General features: G+C 41.0%; 1 protein-coding gene across 2 annotated transcripts in view; it reads left to right on the top strand.

Moving 5' to 3' along the window:
• NEK7 (NIMA related kinase 7) overlaps nt 1-22,972 on the top strand; it is a 52,700-nt gene that overhangs the window by 1,301 nt on the left and 28,427 nt on the right. For both annotated transcript variants that reach the window (XR_014617371.1, XM_084265812.1), the window contains exons 2-3: nt 11,134-11,196; nt 11,733-11,843. Coding sequence is in view for 1 of the 2 variants with exons in the window: in XM_084265812.1 (XP_084121938.1) it covers nt 11,134-11,196; nt 11,733-11,843 (174 nt within the window). In the remaining variant the exon portion in view is untranslated. The remainder of the gene's footprint in view (nt 1-11,133; nt 11,197-11,732; nt 11,844-22,972) is intronic.

Raw genomic sequence — 22,972 nt, forward strand, 5'->3', positions numbered from 1 at the left:
GTTGGGTGCTGGGAGAGAATGAGGGTGCAGAAAATGGCTGCTGTGAGGAGCTGCTGGAATTCTCCGTGGCCCCAAAGTGTAAACAGTTCAAGGCCAAGAGATAGTCACAGCGCCTCTGAGAATCACATACAGGAAGAAAAAAACCCGGAAGCAGCTGCATTTTGCCTCCAGAGAAGGAAGCAAGAAGATGTAATGAGCTGTGCAGACATCAAGGCTAGGAAAGGGTGGGGGAGGAGGTGGCCCAGGTGCCGGAGAAAAAGATGCCCCTGCAGCCTGTGGAGAAACCCATGGAAAAGGCCGAGACCCCACGTGCAGCCTGTGGAGGGGCTCCGAGCTGGATGGAGCAGGTGGAGACACAGAGAAGATGCTGTGACCCTACGTTGGGATAAGCCCCTGCCAGCACTTGCAGCCATGAGGAGAAACAGAGATGAGCAAGAGAGAGTTTTCCATTGGAACAGGCTTCCTGGGGGAGGCTGGTGACCCCAGGAAGCCCTGTGGGAAAGGATTCACCTTGGAGAAGTTCGTGGAGGATGGTCTCCTGTGGGTGAGACCCCACGGTGCAGCAGAGGGAGGGGGTGGAATGAATGTTACTTAAAGGACTACTGCCATGTGAAGAGTTTTTGTTTACCTTTTGTCATGGTTTAACCTCAGCCAGTAATTAAACATCACACTGCTGCTGGCTCGCTCTCCCTGTGGCAGGGTGGAGGAAAGAGAATTGGAAGGGCAAAAGTGAGATAACTTGTGAGTTAAGAACAGTTTATTATTTGAAATAAAATTGTAATGAAAAGGACAAGAGAGGGAAAAAGCAAACAAAGACAAGTGTTGCAAACAAAAACCAGTTGTTCATTGGCTGTTGACTAGTGCCCAGCCAGCCTTGAGCTGCAGCCGCCTAGCCAACTTTCTCCCCAGCTCCATATGCTGAGGATGACACCATATGGTATGGAATCTCCCTTTGGTCAGTCGGGGTCAGCTGTCCCAGCTGCCTCCCATCCCAACTCCATGTGCACCCCCAGCCCACTGCTGGAGGGGTGGTATGAGGAGCAGCAAAGGCCTTGGCTCTGTGTAAGCACTGCTCAGCAGTAAGGAAAACATCCCTGTTTTATCAACACTGCGTTCAGCTCAACCCAAAACATTGCCTCATACTAGCTACTATGAAGAAAATTAACTCTGACTCAGTCAAAACCAGCACACCTTTATATCCTGCAAAACAATCAGTGTCTGATTTTGTAGGTTCTGTTCTAGTGTTCCAGTTTTTTAATAGTTTCTTTTTTGCTGTGCTAATGCATGCACTGTAAATTTCTCTGTTGTATCCTGACTTGCTGTTCCATTTCTGTGATTTCCTGTGCTCTGCAGCACTAAGAGGCAGGGCTGGTCCTGCAGTCATAAAAAAAAAAAAAGACATGGTTCTCCCTTCTGGGAAAACTGCCAGATATATACTACTTCAAAAGCTGAAACGTATTCCAAGAACTTTGATCAACAGTCTTAAAACATTAGGCTAATTCTTCCTTCATTTTCAGTGCGTGAGAAACTAAAAAGGTCAAATGTGACTTGAAATGCATGTCAATTAAGGTGGGTGCGGAATGCCTGGTTACTTGGAGAAAGTAATAAAGTCCAGCCTTTCACTGTTAATGATGAAATTTTTATAACTGTGCTTGCATTAAGAATACAGAGGTGTGATTGCATGTATACTCTTAACAGTATTTCAGAAGTCAGTGTGTATAGCTGTATTCTCCCATTGGATTTCCCAATTTGACAAAAGACTTTTTCAGCTCGTGAAGAAGGTATCATACTGTTCATACACAGGTGATAGTTGCTATAGCAGAAAAGCTTTCTTGTTTAATTTTCATTTGAGAATTTTAATAAATTTAAGAATGTACTTGTTGGTTAGTAGGAAATAGGGTTAAAAAGCTGTGTCTCTCCCAAATGGCTTTATCCTCATAGTGTTCCAGTTGTCTTAAAGTATACAACTGTTGTTTCTCCGAGTGTTACTTCCTGGTGCCTGCGTAAACTTACTTTACATATGAAGGTTGGATGTATGTAGGAGGCTTATCTGAATGGAAAGTGAGATTTAGTTAGCCTGTAAGGGGAAAAAAAATTCCACAGTGTATGAAATATTATGCAGAGTTCAAAAGGCTAGTGGCATCACTGAGCACTTGGCACAGCTGTTTCTGCTTGTATGTTTGACATCTAAAGCTCTTGCATTTAGAAGACCATTTTAATTGTTGCTGTGCTTTGTGACCTTCCCTCAGATTCCCTAGGAATATTTTTGTTAAATATAGTCAATACTTAATTCTGTTATAAAATGGGTGTGTCTTGGTGAGAAGTGATTGCTTTTCAGAGAAGCTTTTGTGGGTCTGATCTGTCATGGTGCTGCTTGTAATTTTAGTCGTGGGTTTTTTGTTCAAGTTAAAATACATCCTTTGGTGCCTCATTAATGGAAGCTCAACATGGACAAAAGAGGAGAAATGCTTCTTTCTGTCATGAGGGAGAAGCTCTGTTCTTCCCGGTTTAGATCCGTGTATGGATACGGCTCTCCACATCGCCATATGGGGACAGTGTCTCTAAATGTGGTACTTTGTGTTAAATAGCATAACTAAGATCTGGACTTTCTTCTACTTTCCCATATTCTGCTCATTCTCATCTTGAATCTTCACTACTAAATAGATTCCCCTCCAATCCTGCAAGTCATGTCTGTTCTGCTTCTACCCCTGCCCCTTGAGTTTTCTGGCTGGATTGGGTGTATAGTTGTTCTCTTTGTGGGGATTCAGTCACTGGTTCCACATGTTTGTCTCTGCCTTCAGGGGCTGATGTGACTTAGAATTCTTCAGTTATCCTCTCTTACTGGAGTTACTGGATGTCAGGCCATTATTTGTTCCAAAAGGATCACCAGTTTTGAGTTCTTATGAAGCTTTTCAGCAAGAACGTTTATTTTCTGCTATTAAAATCGTATTTGGCTGAAATATGTACAATATTGATAAATGTTACATTAATGTGTACAAAATGTATGCTTGTGGAACCAAATGTGAGCAGAAGCAAGTGGCAGTAAGATGCTGTGGGAGGAAGGACAAGCAGATGGTGACAGAAACCACTCTATGAATTTGTAGTTGCTGCGCAGTCCAGATGACATGAAGTAGAAGTCCTGATTTGGTTTCCAGTAGCAGAGTAAAAACTGTTTAAATTTCAGCTTCTTTCTAGTAATTCAACCATGAGAGTACACAAAATTGTGTATTGGTTCTCTTGTCATGGTACCCTTTGAGCTTCATCCTCCTATTTGTGACTTGTTGCATTGTAGTTAGGGAAGTGATATTGAGAATAGCTGCGTTCTCTCTTACCGTGGAATGGTTTCTAAGGTGCTATTGAAATATTACCTAAACAAAACCCAAACTGAAACCCAACTCTTCATTACTTCACTGTCACTAATGCCTGAACTACGCTCTAAGTCAAAGAAACATCAGGGAAGATAAACTTGGCCAGTGTAAGTGTGAAGAGCTTCTAGTTAAGTTTCTTACTGTGTGTTAAGTTTGAGGTCCAAACTATACTGAATATTGGGAAGATTGTGCCTGAGGAAGAAGTAGTACATCTCCACCCTTAGGTTCCCTTGGAACAGATCCCTCCACACCCCCTGAGCTGTGAGGTGGCATTCTGAGCAGTGAGTGCTCCAGTTGTCATTTCCAAGGGAGAAGTTAGTATCGAATAAACTGTTAGATACTGGAATAAAACGTCCTTAATGGGCAAAAGAGTCGTAAATATCTGAAGCGAGTGACTGTACGGCTGTGTGAGCTCACTTTATGAGATACTTTTTCAACTAGTTAAAGTTTACCTTAAAGTATGAGGTGAAACTGTATTTCTGCACAATTCCAGATTGGTTATATTTCTTGCCTTACATTGTTCCGCCTTTCATTCCAAAATTGGAGACCCCTGTGTTAGCGATTCAGACAACGAATCCTTTTATCTAGCACTTACATTCATTATTCATTGTGCATTGTCAGTGGATTGCTACTCCAGGTCTGAATTAGAGGTAATTAATCTTAGGAAAGCATTTGTAATTTCACACTTTATGAAGCACTCTTGTCTCAGCACAGCGGTGCTGTGGTGACAAAATAATCTAATGGTCATTGTTGCTATGCAGTATTGTGTCTCTTAATATTTATGTGTATTCAAGTCTTTATTTTCCTTGTTTGCCTGTAGGCTTATGTTTTGGCAGTCGTGTTTGTGTTTTGCTTTGGAAAGACTTTTTGGTATTTTTATTTTCTACAGAATTTCAAACAGAAATAGGTTAGACTATCATTTAAATCATGAGGTTAGGAAGACCTTTATCTTCTTCAATACTGTAAAGGAAAACTTTGAAAAGTGATGGACTTCAGAGCAAGATGAATCAAGTAGATTCCCAGTTTAGCATGTAACTTCAGATAATAGGTTACATTGGTAGCTGGTAATTAATCAGATACAGTCTACACTTAGAGCTATGGGCTGATGATTTCCATCTGGTGATGAAATTCTTCTAAACCTCCTTCCTATGTACATAGCCTTCAAGGAGCTTTATGTGACCATGTATGTAAAAACTTCAGTCAGGAAGCTGACTTTTTCTATTGCAACCTTTTTGTTTAGGTTACACATCAACAGTTCCTGCTCTGTATCTTACAATAGCTTAGAAACTACTCTAAAAATATCAGTATCTCCTGACAGTACTTACAACTGTTATTTCTAGAATGCTGAAAGAACAAAACTCTAATCTACGCCCACATGAAGGTACTGGAGAAGTGATTCAGTGCAGTGTTCACAGAGATCACTTAGTTGCAGAGCACATGGAGGGGAATATTTTAGAGTGAGTATCAATGTATGCTTGTCCTTGGACCCTGCCGTTGTATGTTATTGATGGCAGCAGGAGATGAAAAGCCAAGAGCTAAAAATGAACATTTTGTTTCACTTAGTGTTCTTGCTAAGTAGGAAAAAACATTGCTAAGGATTTTTAAAATACTCTGAAGTACCTTCAGCTGTATTAGCCTATTTTTTTCAGGAATTTCATGGTAAGTGCTAACTATGGTATAGTGCTTGCCTCCATGAGATTTTTTGATTACACTCTTCATGAAAACTGACACATTGTAAAAACGCCTAATATATCTTTTTACTTAGTATTAGGTTTTCTACAGCAAACATAACTCCTTTGTAGAAATGTTAATCTGATCATAGTCTTTGAAAATAGAAATTGGGGGGAAAAATAATTAAAATTTTAAATAAGAATGTATTACACTGTGCAATTTGTGCTGAGCAGAAAAACACCTTCAACCTGAATTACTCTGATCCTGACCTCATAAGTGGAGTCAAGAATCAGAATGTATTATTAGTCTAATTAATGCCCTAGCAGTCTAATAAAAATGCAGCTGTTTTTAATGTTAGCCAATTAAAGTGATGCTAACACTTGTCGTATAATTACTGCTGGTTCCCAATCATCAATGTACACAAGCTTCTTCACATCGACCCTGTTCAGGCTCAGCCTTCCACTTTCTTGAGTGCTGCTGGGAGAAGGATGCTGGTGGTGGCTTGATGTGGAATGCTCTGGGTACTGCCAAGCAGTCCCTTGCTAATGCTTTGCATTGGCCACTCTGGTTTTGTTAGGTCATTATTGTACCTGCTGTAGTTTCCCTAAGACCATGCAGTTGCACAAAGCTAAGCTGAATCTAAAAACAAGTTAGGCACAAGTCATGTGACTACAGTGACTTTGCAATTAAGTCCACTCAACTGCAAAGCACGTGCAGCTATAGCTAAAGCTGAGCTCAAAAAATAAATTCAGGTGCAGTCTATCAAAACATGAAAAGGCTTTAGGCTTTAGATTTATAAGGAAGGGAGCAAGGAAGACCCAAGGAATTACAGGCTGGTGAGCCTCACCTGTGTGCCTGGGAAGATCACAGAACAGATCCTCCTGGATGACATGTTGAAGCACATGAGGGATGAGCGTGTGATCGGGGACAGCCAGCACGGCTTCACCAAGGGAAGGTCCTGCCTCACCAATCTGGTGACCTTCTATGATGGAGTGACAGCATCAGTAGATAAAGGGAAGGCAACCAATGTCATCTACCTGGACTTGTGCAGGGCCTTTGACACAGTCCCCCACCACATCCTTATCTCTAAATTGGAGAGATGTGGATTTGATGGGTGGACCATCCAGTGGATAAGAAACTGGTTAACAGACCGTGGCCAAAGGGTGGTGGTCAGTGGGTCTACGTCCAGGTGGAGGCCGGTGACAAGCGGGGTCCCCCAGGGGTCTGTCTTGGGACCGGTGCTCTTAAACATCTTTATCAATGACATCGATGATGGAATTGAGTGCACCCTCAGCAAGTTTGTGGATGACACCAAGCTGAGTGGTGTGGTTGACACAACAGAAGGGAAGGAAGCCATCCAGAGGGATCTTGACAGGCTGGAAAGGTGGTCCTGGGTGAACCTAATGAGGTTCAACACTGTGAAGAGTAAGGTGTTGCACTTCGGCTGGAAGAATCCCAGACACACCTACAGACTGGTAAAAGAGCTCCTTGAGAGTAGCTCTGCTGAGAAGAACCTGGGTATCATGGTGGATGAGAAGCTTAACATGAGCCAGCAGTGGCTCTTGCAGCTCAGAAGGCCAATGGTATCCTGGGCTCCATCAGAAGAGGGGTGGCAGCAGGGACAGGGAGGGGATTGTCCCTCTCGACTCTGCCCTCGTGAGGCCCCATCTGGAGTCCTGTGTCCAGGTCTGGGGCTTGCAATACAAAAAAGATGTAGAACTGTTGGAGAGGGTTCAGAGGAGCCACAAAGATGGTTAGAGGGCTGGAGCAGCTCCCCTACGAAGAGAGGCTGGGGGAGCTGGGCTTGTTCAGCCTAGAGGAGAAAAGGCTGTGGGGGGACCTCATTACAGCCTTCCAGCCCCTGAAGGGAGCAGAGAAACAGGAGGGGAATGAGCTTTTTAAAAGGGTAGACAGTGGCAGGACAAGGGTGAATGGATTAAAAATAAAGGAAGGAAGGTTTAGATTAGATATTAGGAGGAAGTTTTTTCCAGAGAGAGTGGTGAGGTGCTGGAACAGGCTGCCCAGAGAGGTGGTGGGTGCCCCTCCCCTTGGGGTGTTGAAGGCCAGGTTGGATGGGGGCCCTAGGAAACCTTGTGTAGATCCAGGCCTGGAGGTTGGTGACCCTGCCTGTGGCAGGGGGGTTGTAACTCTGTGATCTTCGGAGTCCCTTCCAACCCAGACCATTCGATGATTCATGTTTCTGAAATGTGTGGTCTCCTAAGAGCAATGGTCCCGCTGTCTTTACAGGGCTGCTGCAGATTCTGTGTGTGTGCAAATCTGTGTGCAACACGTCTGCTGGAGAGGGGTGAGCATAAGCTTGTCTTTCTGGTGGACTTGCTGAGTAATAGTAGCCAAATATAGAATTGGCCTGCTTGCAAAGATGTAAGCTGTTGAAGTTGTGATGTAAGTACTGACTCTTTTTATCCGTCAGTCTGTAGTAAATCACAAGTGAAGGACAGTTTCTCCTGCACAGTTACTTGGTCTGCAGCAGTTCCTGCACAACAGGCTGCCTGATCACTGCCAGGTGCCTCGTGTAATTTTGATGTGAGCTTGAAAGGATGTTCTTAAGCTCTTAAAGTCTTTCATTGTGTGTTCAGTTTTTCAGTGTAAGGCATTCTTCTATGTTGAGTCATGAAGGCTTTCTCATGGTGTTTACAGTAGCCTTCTTGTGAGCTGGCGTGGCTTATTACACTAGGTGCCTCTGAGCCGAGCTGCAGCAGCTTGGCAACATGGAAAGATAAGCTCTCTAGAAAGAAAATCTCTCCAAGCTGTTTGAGCCTAGTGAATGATAGGGCAGAGGTTGATCAGAGGCTGTGGATTGGGTGGTGTGTGCATTGGTTTGGGTTTTTTGAGTTGTTGGGGCGTTTTCCCCCTTCTCCCCAATCTTCTTGTTGGAGGTGGTTAATGTCTGAAACTGAAACTCTGGATTTCTGGGAAGTGCTGTTTATAGTCTTTTGAGGTTAGATCTGGAACAAAGTCTTCTGGAGAACCTCAGGAATATGATACACAGTAAATATTCAGATTGTCTGTGTTTGTAAGGATGAAAAAAGACGCAGTTTTTCTTTCTTGCTTCCTTCAGCTAAAGTTTGACATACTTAGTTTAGTTGAAGCTGTGACAAATTTGCCACTCAGCTGTATGAAGTGTGGGGAGTCGTGTTTATGAAACTTAAGTCTGCTCTTTCATGAGAGCAGCTGCTTGGTCTAGTCTACTCCAGGTTGTTAAATAACAAATTCCAAGTTCTGGGAGTACCATTCAGAACACAAACAAAACATTTTGTCTTTCTTTTCTATGCCTTGATCCTAGGTTTTTCAGAGTCCTGAGCCTCGGACTTTTATTGTTGTTGTTCTGTTATTCCTCTGAGTGGTACTGATTTATGTCCCCATCAGAGGCATAGTTTATTAATAAAAAAAACAAACACAACTTGCAGAATTTGTTCATTTAGGCATGTGGGGAAGCACTGCTGGTATGGGTAAGTTGTTAAGCCTTGTGGTGTATTGGAATGTTATTAGCAGGTGCAAACTGCCCTGTTTTTTTTACACAATGGAACTCATTTAGGTTTGAATCTTGACATTGTGCTTTGGGTAGCTTCACCAAATGTTACTGGTAGATAATTTATGTACATTTTTCAGTCTAAAATTGTCTCCAGCTTTGGTTAGGTTTTCCTGTGTGTTTGGAGTTCTCTGTCTATGTCTAACCTCCATCATTTATATGGAATGTTTTTACCTCACTTATCTGGAACTTAGGAAGAGTGTGAAGCTTCAAGGTGTGCCCCTATACCTGTACCCTTTTCCTTCTGCTCCCTGGTAAATGCTCTCAGTGATTGTTTTTTGGAGAAGGGGGTGTAAAATTTTCCATTTGCTAGTCTTTTCAGTTGCAGGGAGAATCAACTATGATCTTGTGCCTTCCCAGTATTTCCTCAGTTAATATGCTACCTCTGAATATGTACAATTTTGTAAAGTGTTTCCTAGAAAAATCATCGCAATCCTTCAGCATTGTACCAAATAAAGGGACTTAAGTCTATTGTCAAAAAGATTAAAGAACAATGTTGTTTCCATTCAGGCTTGAGGTCTGTAATAGGTGCAGGCTGTTTCATCTCCTTCACTAAGTTCTCAGTCTTTAGTTTCCGTCAGTACTATTTACCTCTTAATACATGTAACTTCACATATAGTACTAACTCTTTTCTTCTGCTACATCTGAAATTACTTTATTTCTTAGTGTTAGCATTCCTTTCTTGTGACTTACCCTGCTGTGTTTCTGTTAAGTCCCCTGCAGTCTCCTCCTGGAATAATTGCTCAGTCTGTTTATTTCCCATCATCCTGGCATTAATATACAAGTAGTTGTGAGATGGTTTGTTCCCTTTCTTTCTTGGTAAGTAGTCTTGTTCTTTCCTCCTCCCCTATTTTTCATGTTCCTATCTACAGGCTTGGCATTTTAGTTCTTGACTTACAGTTGTCTTTTTATCAAAAACAGTGGATCTTGGATCTAGTCCAGGCTGTGGCTTAGGCCAGCTCTGAAGACAGAAGATTGAATGCCTGAAGGGAAGTAGTGGCTAGGCAAGAGCACGTGTCCCCTGTTAGGACTGTGCTCCATGGATGAAATCTTTAGACTTCTCCCTTCTGTTCCTTAAAGGAATCATAGACTTATTGTGCTTAGTGGTATAGAAAATGAAGATGAGGTTCAGCAGGTCGTAGGTGGACCACCTCATTTGTTGGAACTTCTTTGGGGAGAGTGAAAGAGTAATTCACGTGAATAGTGTGAGAGACCCTCTTTGCAGGCATTCAGTGCTCAGTGCAGTTAATCCATGTTTTTGTTTCTGGAGTTGGTGACAAGATATGGAATAGAAACTGTCAGCTGTTGAGCATTCATTCATTTTGTGCTGATGGAGCCAGGTACCGCTAATCTTCACAGCACTAATCCATCTTTGACAGGAGACTTTCTAGAAAGAAATATGCATTGAAAAGATATAGCAGGAAAAGCTAATAAATGTTGTGGCAACTACTAAAACTCATAGTGCATCTCTGTTGTTCTTCTGCATAGTTGCAGAAGTAATAGGCAGACCATACAGAAGGTGATAAGTGTTTTGCTTTGGTGGTAGGGTGGCTTGTTTGGGTCTGTGTCTTTTGGATGTGGGTGTCTTTGTTGTGGGTTTTTTTAGGTGGGCTTTTTTGTTGTTAGATTGGAAAGTAATGGCATAGAGAGGAAGGGTTCATTGAAGAAGAAACATTTTGGTCATTTCTAAGGGAAGTAGTGGGTGGCGTTACATGGAGATCCACATATGAGAGAGTAAAGTGAGAAGGGAACCCAAAGGTGGTAAAAAAAGGGGGTGAAAGTAGAAATTAATTAGATCAAAAATAGAAATGTAGAATGTGGACAAGGACTCTGGTAACAATAAAAAAATATTGCAAGCTAAAATGGAAGTTAGTGGAGAGTAATGCAGTTAACTGGAGGAGGCAAAAATGAGGCAGACGGTGGAGTAATTTGGAGCAGATGAGAGGTGGGGAAAAACGAAGAGCAGAGATGTCAGAAAGGCTGTAAAAGTCAGGTGACACATGAGGGCTTGGGAAAAAAGTGATCAAGTAAACAAATTACAGAACCCAAATCACTTTTTTGCTTGCTGAAGGGAAGGAAATAGGAGAGAAAGAGTTGGAGAGAGAAAGTGTATGTGTTGTTTGGAAAGGGAAGGTTGTTGTAAGAAACTAGGGAAAAAACATGTGCTTAGTACCAGAAAGAATCAGTTTGTGCTAATGGTGTGGCAGGAATAGGAGAGGAAGCTGTCATTTGGATTAGAACCAGCTTGATGGAAGTGTGCTGAATGGCTGCTGTGTGTTTGAACAGATACGTGGAGGTGGCAATTAAGTCACTGGAAAAACTTGTACTTACAATAGAGTTGCTTCCTATGAGGAGGGTGAAAGAATTGATAGAGCAGCGAAATGAGTACATCAGAGCATTAGGGATATTTCTACTGCAGTGGTACATCTTGTCATGAAATGCATAACTCAAGTTGCTTTATGGAGGCTGTGAAATAATGATGATGATCTCTCCATTTGCTGTGTTTTCATGACTTAATAAAAATGTCTTGTCTCTTGTGCGTAGATATTTGATTTAATGGATGCCAAAGCCCGTGCTGACTGCATCAAAGAAATAGATCTTCTTAAGGTAAAAGATGTGTTTAAAAATGTGCAACTATCATCAAAATGTATTGTTGTTTGTAGATATACTTGAGATGTCCACTGTTGTCTGTGTAGGGTTTTTAAAAGCTTAACTTAAGAAATTTTGTAAATTTTATTGCTTTTAAAAAATAACATTGAGAAATAAAGCCTATGGACAAATGGGTAACTTACCAAGTAGGAGCTTCTGTGAAAACCACAGTATGGTAAATAATTGTGTACAGTGAAAACCTGACATGAAAAATGGACTTTGCTGTTTTGTATTACAGTTGAGCATGCAATTGCAGAGATACAGTGCAATCTTAAAGGAATTTTGTTTCAATGTCCATCATAATGTTGATCTTAAAATGCCACTGAATCCTTGCAGAACGTTTATCTGTAAGTGCTGCCCATAAGCACACTTTTTGTGCCATACTGAGATAGATTTCAGGCATTGTTTTGTTTGTCTGAAAAAAGCTATTACATTTGTCAGTCATGTAAGATGTGTTCTAAACTAAAATGTGTGTTGTTATTCTGCTTTCTTAGCAACTGAATCATCCAAATGTAATTAAATATTACGCCTCGTTCATTGAAGACAATGAACTCAACATAGTGTTGGAATTAGCTGATGCTGGAGATCTCTCTAGAATGATAAAGGTAGGAATTAACTTTTTAAAAAATAAAAATTTGTAACATTTCACTGCTTTGGGTTTTTGTTCTGTGTGTCACTGGGTGAAATGCAGTGAGGTCAGGCTCTGTAGAGAGAAATGAAGTGTGTAGATGTACTTTTTTTAACATATACCCAATTCTGATGCTTATGTAAGCGTTTTTAATGCTGTGGCCCAGAATGTGAGTGCAGATGGGGACATAACTAGACTGAAATTATATGAGTGTTGGGGAGAAGGAAAAACCAGAACTATAAAGAAAATCACTGTCGCCACCGTTTAGAGGAGCACATTTTGACAGCATTCCTGAGTTTTGACACAATTGTGTTCCAATATTCTGTTCTCTGTAACAGTAGTGAAAAGGAAGGGCTGGTGTCATAAGACACAAGTTGTTTCTTCTAGATCTTGAACTTCAACTGCTAATTGCTTTACTAAACAAACGTTAAAATGGAAATAACTGCATAATTTTATAGGTCTAGTTAAATACTAGCAAACATTCTGAACATATATTTCCTGTTTGGTTGAAAACATGTGCAGTGAGCTTACTGATCCGTGGCTGTATGTTATGGGTTAATTGCTTGCTTTTGTGGTTTTTGCATGCTTGTTCTTTAGCTAATCAGTGGAATTTATCCAAGACCCATTGTATAAACTTTGTATTCTGAAACTTACATTGACTTTAACTAGCTTGTTTTTTATCTTTGTTTGTTGCCTGACAATTACTTCCCCTCTTTTCCTACCCTTTTTCTACTGGATCACAATTTTAGCGTGTTTTTACCCCCTTGCATGCACACCAGCAGTTCTGGTGTCACCACAGTGTAACTCTGGGAACAAACAGTGCCAGTCAATTAGCATTTGCTCAGCAGTAGCCAGGCACAGAACAGAGTTCTGCTATTTTGCCTAGGACCTGTGTGAATAGAGAATGTTAATTTCTTCATTAATGATTTTCATAGTGATAAGGTTTGGGTTTTTTTGGGGGGAAGGGGCTTTTGAGGAATATGCCCTTCTAGATAGATAATTGTAAGGTAGGATAGTCAAAATCTGGTTCTAAACAGGTTGACAGCATTCTGTTAATATTTATATCCAAATCTGATATTTTTCTTCATCTCATGAATTATGAATTATGTGGGCTTACATTTCATAAAACATAAAGGAAGGTTTGTCTTTTCTTTTGAATGTTCAGTTTTGACACAACAGTTATTAATATGAGTACTCTGTGACAGATTGCCTTATGGCATGTCTGGTCTTATGACCCATTGAAGCTTTTTTTCCCCTGCTTCCCTCCCCCTGCCTTTTTTTATTTTATTTTTTCAAATTTTAAATCCAAGTGTGAATAATGGCTTCTTCAGTGCAGTTGGCCTCATTACACCTTGTCCAAGTCGGTGGGTATATCTTACAGGCTCGATCTTGGAGGCACTTTGTGATTGTCCTCTTAACACAGAGATCATGTTTAATGTAGCAAACTTAGATTGCTGTTTGATGTTAATGACAGCCTATCAGGCTATTATTAAATATGTATGAGATGTCACAGTGCACTCCATGCTGCTGGTAGAGGAAATGATCTGGTAGGCTATTTGGATGGTATGAGGTTTTAAATGTGGGGCGCATCAGTTACACGGTGTCGTCTTAAAGGAGCGCTTCAAAAATTGCCTGAAAAATAAATTATATGTAATGGTATGGAAACTTCCCAGCAGAACGGCTGCCTGTCATGCTATTAAGGTAAATTACTATGTTGTGTTATTAAAACAAATAAACCATGCTTTGGTTTCCAGTGTTCATGCTAGAATGCTTTCTCAGTTTGCTGGAAGATGCTGAGGGACCCCCAGAAGTGTGGGTACCAGGCTGCTTGTGTGATTTGTAGAAAGGATCAAGCATGTTTTTGCAATTGTAAATGACCACAGCTTGAATGACATAGAAACCAAGGTTAACGTGAGGGGAAGACTACTAAACTAGTTTAGTGGGGTATTTGTTATGATGTTACTGGCACATCAGAGAATTCCTGCAAGCTGCTGTGCCTCACAGTGCACCTTAATGAATTCTGTAGTTCTTCCCTTAATGAACCACATCCTTGCTGCCCAGCTTTCATTCCATCCCTCTTGTTACCTGTGAATAATACTTTCTTTGTCCCCATTGAGTAGGCCACTGAGGAAAATCACTTGGTGCATTCATGTGGATTCTAATACAATTCATAGACTCTACTGTATGTCCAGAAAAAAAGAGCAGATGAGCATTGGCATTTACAAATGGCACAGTGAAATCAGAGGTAGTGTGTGCTCTCTGTGTTTGTGTGTGAACATACACTTTGGTTTTTTTAATTACTTTTGTCAGAGGGAGATGTTTCAGTGTAGCCTCCACTCAAAAGTAGGAGGGTCTGAATTTGAGAATTTCTTACCTTGCAGCTGTTAGAGTTTTTGTGTGGGGTATGTCAGTAACACGGAGAGGCAAATGTGATCAGTGAAGAGGAAATACTTGCAGTTGACATACAGTTGGTTTAGAGTATCTACTTCAGTACTGTGTAACCTCTGTCTAGGGATGCTGAAAGAAGGGAAAATTCTTGATTCTTTCTATCTGTGAATTAGGCTGGTGGATATTGTTACATCAAAGATTTTACAAGTAAATAATTGCTGACTGTTGTGCTAGTTTCCAGTTGTGCATGGTCTGTTACTCCTCGGTGCCTGTGCTCTCTGCACAGGTTGGAATGTGGTGATAATACAGGGCTGCCAAGGTTAAGGGCAGTTAATGAGAACTATTGTTACCTTGCAATACCAGCTCCTTTTGCAATAGAAAAATATGCTGTAAATCAGGTTTCAGGCTTGATCCCTCTTCCTATTAGTCATGGGTCTCCACCACCACAGACGGTGACAGGGCGAAAATTGTTCTGTGGACCTTTTTGATTTTGGATTTTCTTAAAGTAACAGTTGAAATACTGGATAAAGAAAATGCCACAAATAGAGAAGAATTTACTAATTGTATTAAGAAAATACATTATGATTCAGTAAAAAGAACTGTATCGTAAGGTCTGTGCTGAAGATGTTTAAACAAGGGAATTTGAACTGTCTTGCAGAATAATTAGAATATTATTTAAGATTAAATATGAAGGTATAGAAAGGCTTGTGAGAAGGAATGTTATCAAGATGACACTAGATTTGGGTGTTTTTGTTCTTAGACCTAGGAGCTTATTGCTGATTTTGTTTCATTTCTGCTGATATTTTTAGCTTTTCTGGCAAATAATCTCAGCACACGGAAAAGCAACACAAACTTTAAACTGAATATGTCATACAGATCTTGAGGAAGCTGTTAATGTTTTGGAAACGAGCATGAAAGCTTTCATCTAAGAAGTTGGAGATTATGTTTGCAGTTTTCTGAAGATAGATAGAAAATAACTTTGAATTCTACAGTGTCACCGAGGCACTGCACCTACTCTTCAGAGAACACTTCTTGTGTGCGATTTTTAACTTTAAATAAAGAAGCCCCAACAACCAGAAACATAATTAGCTATGTAAGATAAGACAAATACTTTAAAACTTCTCCTGAGTATGAAGTTAATATTCAGAGCTCAGGCTTGTGCAGTTGGGAACAGTGAATTTTTTGTCCCTAAACATACTTGTGTTCTATAGGACATGGAAAATAGTGGCAGTCACTTCTTTCCAAGTTACTGATGCATATCTAAATTGCTCCTGCAGTAGCTGGAGTTTTGTTTGGACTTGCTTGAAGTCTCATTGATTATCATTCTGATGTTTCACCAGTAGTGGATATTTTGGGCTTCGCTGTGTGAAGCTGCGTCAGGCAATTTCTCCTCTCCACATGGTTTGGGATGCAGACCCTCTCTCTTCTCCCCATGCTAAAGTACATTAGCAAGTTTCTTTGGAACTTCCTTGCAGTACTGCAGGGTTGACTACCTTGCCTGGGCTGCATTACGGGACAGCTTGCCTGTTTTAAGGGCTTAAAGAGTGGAACCAATTTTAGCTTCAGTCGCTGGCAGCTTTGCCAGCCCAGTGTGCAGTCCCTGCCGTGTGAAGCAGCCGTGGCTGCAGAACCTGTGTGACAGCAGCCAGCGTGTTCTGGCGTGACTGCTGCAGGGTGAGGTGGCATTTGCAAAAGGGTTGTCATGGCAGTTGGTTTGGAAGGAACGCAGGGGCACAGGGTAGTTGCTACAGTCTGCCTATCTCAAGTGTTTGGCGGTGTTTGTGAGGCAGGACAGCACTGAACAGAGGGTGCCTGACATCCCTGTGAACTTGGGTGGTGATCAGATGCAGGTCAGACTTGCACATGAGCTGCCTTTTTGGACTTAGTGCCCCTTGTCCCACTGATGATGCTGCATGGCAGAGTGTTGAGGGGATATGTACTGCTGCAGAAGCTAACTACTTTTTCTGTCTGCAGACTAGCTGCCCTGGCTTGTGGGATGACTAGTGGCCTGTGGTTAACCATATTCATAGTAGTGAAGCTGGTTTTGTTGCTGAGAATGGGAACTTGTCACTTGGTGTTTTTCCAAACTGTGCTTCTCATGGATTGCTCTCCTGGGAATGTGCTAGAAATAGAGATGGTTTTCCAGGCAGTGGGGTTATCTGATGAATGTTGATAGCACACATTAACTGTAGCTTGACTTTAATTGCAAGGGTGGTAATTTTCTGTGACAACTTGAAGATTTTTGGGGACTGTGAAGCTAGGGAAGCACCTGTGTAAGGAAGAAATGCAGTGTCAGAACGTAGCAGGTCAGGTGTTTATCCCTTCCCAGGGTATGACCTAGTGATTTGGGAAAACCTCAGCTATTAACTGCCTCAGGTGGCTATCTCTTCACTGTCCAAAACACTGCTTAACATGTTTAGCAGTTGTAGGATATAGTTGGCATTTGTGTTTGGAGGGCTGATGGGACAATGCTGATGTCTCTAAGGAAGTTTGACTGGCAGCGTTGCAGAAGCTGTGTCCTGCTGTGCACGTGCGTGTGAAGCAGGACAGTAACTCTGTTTGCTCTTAGGGCTGCCAAAGATTGCTGTGTGAGAATGTGTGTTCTATTTGTCAAAATACAACAGTTTCATCCTGAAATGTTGCGTGCCAGCTGCCCGCTTGAGGGTGCATGTTTCCCAATGTTGTGTGATTTAGTAGATGGTTAAGGAAATACATATTATTCCCGAGTTGTATGTTTGTTTTTGCTTTTTAATATATTTACTTTAAAATATAACAGCTGTTGTACCTGAAATATTGTAAGCCCCTTGCACTTTGAAACAGACTTAATACGTGAATTTTCTTACAATAGCGGCTGTGATGAAAATTCACCTCAACTTCAATTCCTCAGGCAGGAGTTCGCTCACACGTGCTTAGCAGGAACTGCTGGGGCTCAGCAGCCGGAGCGCAGAGACCTCCCGCACGTGCAGAGCTGCGTGAAGCTCCGGCGTCTCTTCGTGCCGACAGCGCTGCGCGCCACCTGACCGACTGTGACTGTTCCCACCCGTAGTAGGGGTGACTGAAACGGCTTTGTCAGAAATAGCTTTTTTCAGTTGCTCTGGATGGGCTGTAGCTTTCCTGTCTCTGAATATTTGTTCTTTCGAACAGCACTAGGAAAGGAGTAATCCAAGTGCGGAGAAGGTGAATGACTGGGCAGATGGAAGAGTAGACTGGGGCAAGCAGCTGAGTGATACTTAATGCAGGGGAGAGAGGATCTGACTTGGGCACAAGAATGTGAACTGGGACTAGCTGGTGAATAGATACTGAGAGAAGGGAGGCTGGGAAGTGTAAAAGTGTAGTGGGGTCGAGAAACTGTAACATGGGGAATCCCAATGCTAGACATGAGCATAGTGAGGTTAAAGAGCTAGTGTGTTGCCAGCAAAGAGGAGAGACTGGGCAAGGATCCTAGGATGGACAGTCTGCCAGTTGAGAGAGAACCTGAATGGCATGACAGACTATCTGGGAACAGGATGCAGTTGTGTAAATGGAGAAAAATAGGATAAAGTGGCAGAAGTAGGGAAGGGATGGATCTGGGATGGGGGCAGAGAAAAAGGCAGGCTGTGTAGAAGCCACAGATCAAATGCAGGGAACCGAAGGAGAAACCTGTCCTGAAGCATATTGCTGTGCAGAGCATGGGGTTCAGGTTCAGGAATGTCTCTGCTCTGCTGCTGCTGGCAGATATAAATGAAGTCTGCTGGCAGCAACAATCCCTTGCCTGCTGAAGAGTGATACTCGGTTGTGCAAGTTACTTGGCCAGCTGCAATACTAGCTGTGGCTGTGGAAGTGCCAGCTCTGGTGAGCTGTGCATAGCAGTGTGACGGAGAGCCTGCATTCCTGTAGCTGTGCTTGTGCTTGTTTGAATCTAGGGAATTGCCTGTAAGGTCCAGCAACAACACCAAATCTGCAAAACCAAAGTCCTACAACTGTTTTACACTGCAGCAAACACAGGCTTATTTCTTTGAAAACCCATCGCTCTGTTCAGTGCTCGGGTTGCAGCTGCGCTGGGTGGGAGCCGCGGCGGCGCAGTACAGGCTCTGCTGTTTGTTGCATCTGTGCTGCCATTGCTGCAGTGGTTGTTTTCAAGGAAGGAAATTCAAGAAAAACAGAAGTTTCACAATTAATACAGTTGAATGTTCTTCCAAAGACCATCCTTTACTGTCCCTGGTGCTGTTCCCAAGGGATACTGTGTAAACCACTTTTTTTTTGTTGTGGTGGGAATTGCCATTGCTTATTCTGTATATCTGATAACCCAGGTAAAACTTGGGTTTGATGAGTGGAAGTATTGAGTGTTCACAGCTTTATCTGTTCTGAATGGAAACTGTGCTTTGAAGATGAACTGTTTCATAAAGCTAAGTGTGTTGAAAAGGAGGTGCTTAAATTGGTGCTAGAATTAATTAACACTCCTGATCTTAATTTTTTCCCCCATTCTAATCTGTAAAATGTGAGTATTGCTACCGTCATTTCTAAGGCTGTTGTGGAGAATAAACTTCACAAAGTTGGATTTTATTAACTCGATATTCCAGCAGTACATACCAATAAGCCTTGTGAAACTTACATTTAATAGTAGGCTTTGAATAGGGCACAGTAAATAAAGCCTAGAGACATGTTGAAACTGCTCATTAGCTGAGTGTCATGAATGAATGAGAAAAGGGTCTTTTGACATAAAGAAAGAGAACAACTGAAAACTGCACGCACACTCTCTCAAGGGGGAGAAATTATGGTGGCTCTAATTCTGAGATTTTTCTTATATTTATGTCCAAATATTTGACATCATGACGGAGGAAAAAGTATCCCATATGTAGTCCTTTGTGCATGTTTATATATTCTTCTTATACCGATTTTTATCATGATCTATAAATGCAAATTTTAAAACATGGAATCTGGTTCTTTTGGTTTTCAGCAGTATTTGTCTCTTGTGCTTATTTCCTATGTCTGCTAGATGTAATTTAAAGAAAGAAACCTACCACTACTTGCTTCCCCCACCAAACCTCCTGACTCCTAGTCTTTTAGCATATGATTATGCTTTGTAATATGGAAGAGTTTGGCACCTTGTTGAGGCTATGTAATTGAGAAATGTTAAAAGCTTTAAAATATTTTTTCACATTCTATATCGCCTTTACTCTGGGCTTTTTTGTGTGTTCATATTTTAAAAGACTTAAAGACAGTGTAGCTTGAAGAAACATGTAATAATGTTAGAACACTGTAATACACTATGTGCTAATTACAGATCAAAGCTGAATTATTTTTATATGCCTTTTCCTAAAGGAGAAACCTGGGGCTTTGAACCAGGCAGGCTAATTTTTGCCACTAACGCTTTTTAAAGCTACCAAAGTCTTCTCAATCTCCCCCCACTCAAATTAGTGCATCCTTATTCAACTTTGTATATGCTAGCTATGTAGCTGGTAAAACAGGGCAGTGGGTGTTCTAAGGGGAAACAGACACTCTGGATGGAACCATGAAGTCCTAAAAAGAAAAAGGCAGTTCTGGTAAGCTTTTGCTCCCCATACACACCCCAGTATGTTACTGGGGTGTCTGACAGGTGTCCCCTTTGCTCTCAACCGCAGGTAACCAGAGGGGGAGCAGCAGCAGCAGTTTATCGTGGGAGGGTTATGTATAGATGCTGGTGGAAGGAGAGCTGGCTGGTCCTGCAGTTTATAACCAGTGGGGTAATTGGGCTGAGTAATTAATTACCAGGCAGCCTTGTTAATTTCTCTGTGAATCAGGCGTTGTCTGTCTCTGCCACTGGAACAATAAGAATACACAGGCAGATTTTCTGCTGAAATAATTAGGCTATAAACGCTGTTTTGTCTTGCAGACAGCCCCCTTCACAGGCATCACACCTGAAGCTATTGTATAAGCCGGCTGTACTCACAGGGAGAGTAGCATCTCGGCTGTGAAAAGCTGACTTGCCATTAAACTTCATTTAACTATTACACAGGCTGTTCACACAGCTCTGGCTGGGGCAGAAGCGTCTGGGGCATTTCATCTGCACCTTTGCCCACTGATGCTAGAGTTGTCTGGCTCCGTGAACCTTTATAGAGCAGGGAGAATGGAAAGATCTTACTAAATAATTGTTGTGTGTGCTTTTTCTGGTTTGAAATGCCCTGCAAAAAGGACTTGGAGGCTATTTTTAGTTTTTCACGTGGTTGTGTGTGAAAAATCTGCAGTGTCAGTGGTTGTGCTACATGAATAACTCGCTGAGAATGGAGAGGGAAGGTTTTGAATTTGTCGGCCTTACATGTAATAAAAAGAAGAAAAATTAAAATGGTAGCCTCTGTATTTACTGTGTCATGCTATTGCTTTTTATTAGGAAGTAGAGTTAATGATTCAAGCGAGAGTTTCACCTCTTCGTGCTGTACCGGGTTTCCCAAGGGGATTTATTGGAGAGAGATGCATGTAAACAAATACTGTAGAATTGAAACGTGGCTGTGTGTTTTAAGAAGCCCCGCTCAGCAGTAACAGCAGAGACAATGAAAATGATGCAGTATTGGTGATCTTTATCTCTGAATGCTCTGTGCTCTTGCTTTTTTTGCATGAGCAAAGGTGGTTGGATAAAATATATATTAATTTTTATATATATATAAATAAGTGACTTTGTTCAGAGCTTCTTCAGGGATCTAAGTTTAATCAAGAATCTTATTAGCAGTCTGATTAATAGATTAGTACCATGAGTAAATTTATAAAAAAAAAAAAGGGAAAATACAAAAGTTCTGACCTATGTTTTTTTAGAAAGACTTTCAGGTTTTTGATTGGGGAAGATTTGTGCTTGAGAAGAGGGGATGTCTGTGGTGGGGTTTTTCTTTATTAATTTTTAGGAAGGACAATAGATTTGTTAACTGATTGGGTCTTTTGATGCTAGTAGGTACTTGTGTTAGTACAATTATTATTTTTTTCTGTTGGTTTTTATATTGTGTTATAGTCTTTTGTTGCTATTGATTAAATAAAATTACTTGTGTACTAAGATCACTAATAGAGAAAGATAGATTTTTTTTTTTTTTTTCCTTCCCCAGTGCATTGTATTTGTGGATTCTGTGAGGGGAAAAATAAATGTATGGCATCTTCAGTAACTGGAGAGTTAGACTACTGTAAAGAGAAGTTGTGAGAACAGTAGATAATTTCTTATTCAGTTAGTGTTATTTGTCACTTTGTTGTCCCAGTACTTGTTGTTTTCTGTATGTTCAGTTAGTAGATGTCAAATAATTTGGGTTATTTTTTTTTGCTATATGTTTACAACTAAGACAGCTGCTACTTTGAAGTATCAACAAATTTGATCACCTTGTCATATTGGATAAATAAATTGGGAAGTGGGAGAAAGTTCCATTTTTGTCCTGTTTAAGAAAGCAGGGGAAAGTGACAGAAAACTTACCATGGCCAAGAGATGGGCAACTGAATTGATGAATGAACAGTCAGATAAAACTGCTGGGACACTGCTTTCCCACAAGAATAATACAGCCTTTTAAGTACTCAGTAAGACTTCTGTAGAAACTTCACTTTTTCATACATGAGTGTCTGATCTTTACTTTGAAACGTAGAGATGCTAAGGTCCATCTTCACTGCTCTGTCTTTTTGACCCTGCACTCTCTTGCCAGTTTTGGGTTATTTCTATTGTATTCACAGAGTGAGAATTCATACTCACACTTCCAAAATTTCCTATTCCATCTGTCTGACCTCTTCTTTCCTCCCTCTGTTCTTTCTGCTAGTCCATATTAAAAAGGCTCCCAAAGAAATTCAGGCAGAAGTGACCAAGAACTTCATTATGTGCCTCTCAGAAGTTCCTTGTAATAATCCTTTCTGCATCATTTCTCTCTTGGTGAAGTTCAGATTTCTTCCTACAAGTATTCAGTTGTTAATGCACTGTGTTCTGATAAGTCTATACAAGAAAAAATAAAAAAAAACCCAACCCTATATATTTTCATAAGCCAGAAGTGAAGTCCTGAGGACAGGTGGGTCAAGATCCACATTGAAACATGACAGAAAGGAAAAGGAATCATACTAAAGCAAGGAAATGATCATTCTCATTTTACTTTTCCCCCTAAATCCTGCTTTACAGAAGGCAACTCCAGGCTAGAGCAACCACAGTGAAAGATCCAGGTGTATGCTCTTGTGGGCTCATGTGAAAGTTTCACTGACTTTTTTTTTTAAGTAACACCTGTTGAAAATGGTTTAGGTTATCACTTTATCATCTTTTTGCAAGAGATGTTGACAAAACTTACTGCTTTCTATAGGCCAGCTTGTTTCTTAAACTTAAAAATTTATTTTAAATATATTTGTGCTTTTTCCTGCTCAGTGAGGTCTAAACCAGGATAATCACACTTGAAAATTTTGAGACACTCGTGTCAGAACTGAATGCCAGTTTTTTCCAAGCATGTTTACAGAGACACAGGCAATTGTGTCTGAAATCTCCAATTCTATTGAATAGTCTATGCTTACTGTTCTTCACTTATCTACAGAAAATCCCTGCATTTTTTTGTAAAAGCCAAATATAGTTCTGCAAAATTCCTTGAAAAGTATTCCCTGAGCTGTGGATGTTAAGCCTGGATAAGACCACTCGCTAATTGCTGTCATTCTTGCTTTTGGAATTTGACCTTTAAAGCATGATGTTTTTAAAAACTCAGTGTAAGATAATTCCATGATTTTTTGTTTGGGTGTGGGTTTTTTTTAAATTTTTTTACTTTTCCCTCT

This window comes from Gallinula chloropus (genome assembly GCF_964237585.1).
Source record: "Gallinula chloropus genome assembly, chromosome: 6".
NCBI lineage: Eukaryota > Metazoa > Chordata > Aves > Gruiformes > Rallidae > Gallinula > Gallinula chloropus.